Raw genomic sequence first — 2,041 nt, forward strand, 5'->3', positions numbered from 1 at the left:
GGACTGGGGAGCTGAGGGACTGGGGGGTGCTCCTGAACTGAGGAGCTGGGGATCCAGAGGACACTGCTGGGCCAGGATGCTGAGGATCAGGGGATGCTCCTGGACCGGGATGCTGAGGATGGGGGATGCTGCTGCACTGGGAAGCTGGAGGGTCAGGGGATGCCGCTGGATTGGGGGATCCAGGGGATTGGGGGATGTTCTGGGACGGGGACACCCAGAGATCAGTGGGTGCTGCTGGTCTGGGGAGCTAGGGGGACCCCCTCTCTGGCCCGGTGGTGGTGGTGGGACAAGTGTCCCTCCAACACGTGGGGCGGGATGAGTGCCCGGGCCCTGGCCCATGGCCGCCTGCTCCCGGCAGCCGAGGAGGAGTCCGGCAGCTTCTACGTCCTGCTCACCGTCACGCCCGTGGTCCTCATGGTGCTCATCTCCTGCCTCGCCGTCTTCGTCTTCTTCTACAATAAGAAGAGGTAGCGACCCCCCCTGCACCCCCAGGGCTGGGCTGGGGCCGGATCCAGCCGGGCCGGGGCTGGGGAAGGATCGTGGGGAGGTGGCATCGTGCCCTCGCCCCCCATCCTCTGAGTGATGCCCACCCCTCACAGGAGCAACGACGGGTACCCCAGCGGGACGCTCTACGCCTCCGTCAACCCCGAGTACTTCAGTGCCTCGGACAGTACGTAGGGACAGGCAAGGGCGTCCTCGTGGGGTCGGCTGCCCCCTTCCCCCTTCCCTTGGCCATGCCGGTGGGGCTGGGCTGGTGATGGGGATGAAGATGGGATGGGGATGGGGATGGAGATGGTGACAGGGATGGTGACGGAGGCAGGGGCGTCCTCGTGGGGTCGGCTGCCCCCTTCCCTTGCTGGGGCCATGCCGGTGGGGCTGGGGCTGGGCTGGGCTGGGCTGGTGATGGGGATGAAGATGGGGGTGGGATGGGGATGGAGATGGTGACAGGGATGGTGACGGTGATGGTGACGGTGATGGGGATGGTGACGGGGTGGTGCCCCCTCACCCTGCAGTGTACATCCCCGATGAGTGGGAGGTGTCGCGGGAGAAGATCACGGTGATCCGGGAGCTGGGGCAGGGCTCCTTCGGGATGGTGTACGAGGGGCTGGCACTGGGGCTGGCCACCGAGGGCGAGGAGACCAAGGTGGCCCTGAAGACGGTCAACGAGTTGGCCACCATGCGGGAGCGCATCGAGTTCCTCAACGAGGCCTCCGTCATGAAAGCCTTCAAGTGCCACCATGTGGTAGGTGGGCGGCCGGAAGGGAGGGAGGGGACACGGGGGGGGGGGGGGCACACACCCCATTTGTCCCCCCCAGGTCCGTCTGCTCGGTGTCGTGTCCCAGGGCCAGCCAGCTTTGGTCATCATGGAGCTGATGACACGCGGGGACCTGAAGAGCTACCTGCGCTCGCTCAGGCCTGACGCCGAGGTGAGGGGCTGGCCAGGTGCCACAGTGCCCCACGGGTAAAGGGGCACCCACCTTGTTCCTGAGGGGGGGTGGGTGTCCTGGTGCATCCCCCCCAGCCCCGGCTCTCTGTGCCTGGTGCAGAACAACCCCGGGCTGCCGCCGCCGTCGCTCAAGGACATGATCCAGATGGCGGGTGAGATCGCCGACGGCATGGCGTACCTCAACGCCAACAAGTTTGTGCACCGGGACCTGGCCGCCCGCAACTGCATGGTGTCCGAGGACTTCACCGTCAAGATCGGAGGTGGGAGGGCAGCGGCGGGCAGGCTCGCCGGGACAAAAAACCGCCTCTCCCGGTGCTCACGCCTCCCTCCTCCTCTTCCTCCTCCTCTTCCTCCTCCACCAGATTTCGGCATGACCCGGGATATCTACGAGACGGATTATTATCGGAAAGGGGGCAAGGGGCTGCTCCCTGTCCGCTGGATGTCCCCCGAGGCCCTCAAGGACGGCATCTTCAACACACAGTCTGACGTCTGGTAGGTGTTGGGGTGGGGGGGAGCCCAGGGGGATTCGGGGGACGTCCCCCGGCTGAGCAGTGGCGTGCTGGCAGGTCCTTCGGCGTGGTGCTGTGGGAGATC

The 2,041-nt window shown here is 66.4% G+C and overlaps 2 protein-coding genes across 2 annotated transcripts in view; both read left to right on the plus strand.

Annotated features, from left to right (window-relative positions):
• INSRR (insulin receptor related receptor) overlaps positions 1 to 471 on the plus strand; it is a 21,654-nt gene extending 21,183 nt beyond the window's left edge. The window contains 1 exon segment of the mRNA XM_009280184.1: positions 359 to 471. Coding sequence (XP_009278459.1) covers positions 359 to 471 — 113 coding nt within the window.
• A 111-nt stretch (positions 472 to 582) lies between these two features.
• Positions 583 to 2,041, plus strand: part of LOC103899693 (high affinity nerve growth factor receptor) — a gene marked incomplete at its 3' end in the record, with an annotated part of 13,057 nt that continues 11,598 nt past the window's right edge. Inside the window, exons 1-6 of the mRNA XM_009280205.2 lie at positions 583 to 670; positions 1,014 to 1,243; positions 1,317 to 1,427; positions 1,548 to 1,707; positions 1,810 to 1,939; positions 2,014 to 2,031. Of these exons, the coding sequence (XP_009278480.2) occupies positions 583 to 670; positions 1,014 to 1,243; positions 1,317 to 1,427; positions 1,548 to 1,707; positions 1,810 to 1,939; positions 2,014 to 2,031 (737 nt within the window). The remainder of the gene's footprint in view (positions 671 to 1,013; positions 1,244 to 1,316; positions 1,428 to 1,547; positions 1,708 to 1,809; positions 1,940 to 2,013; positions 2,032 to 2,041) is intronic.

This window comes from Aptenodytes forsteri, unplaced genomic scaffold (assembly GCF_000699145.1).
Source record: "Aptenodytes forsteri isolate BGI_AS27 unplaced genomic scaffold, ASM69914v1 Scaffold332, whole genome shotgun sequence".
Classification (NCBI taxonomy): domain Eukaryota; kingdom Metazoa; phylum Chordata; class Aves; order Sphenisciformes; family Spheniscidae; genus Aptenodytes; species Aptenodytes forsteri.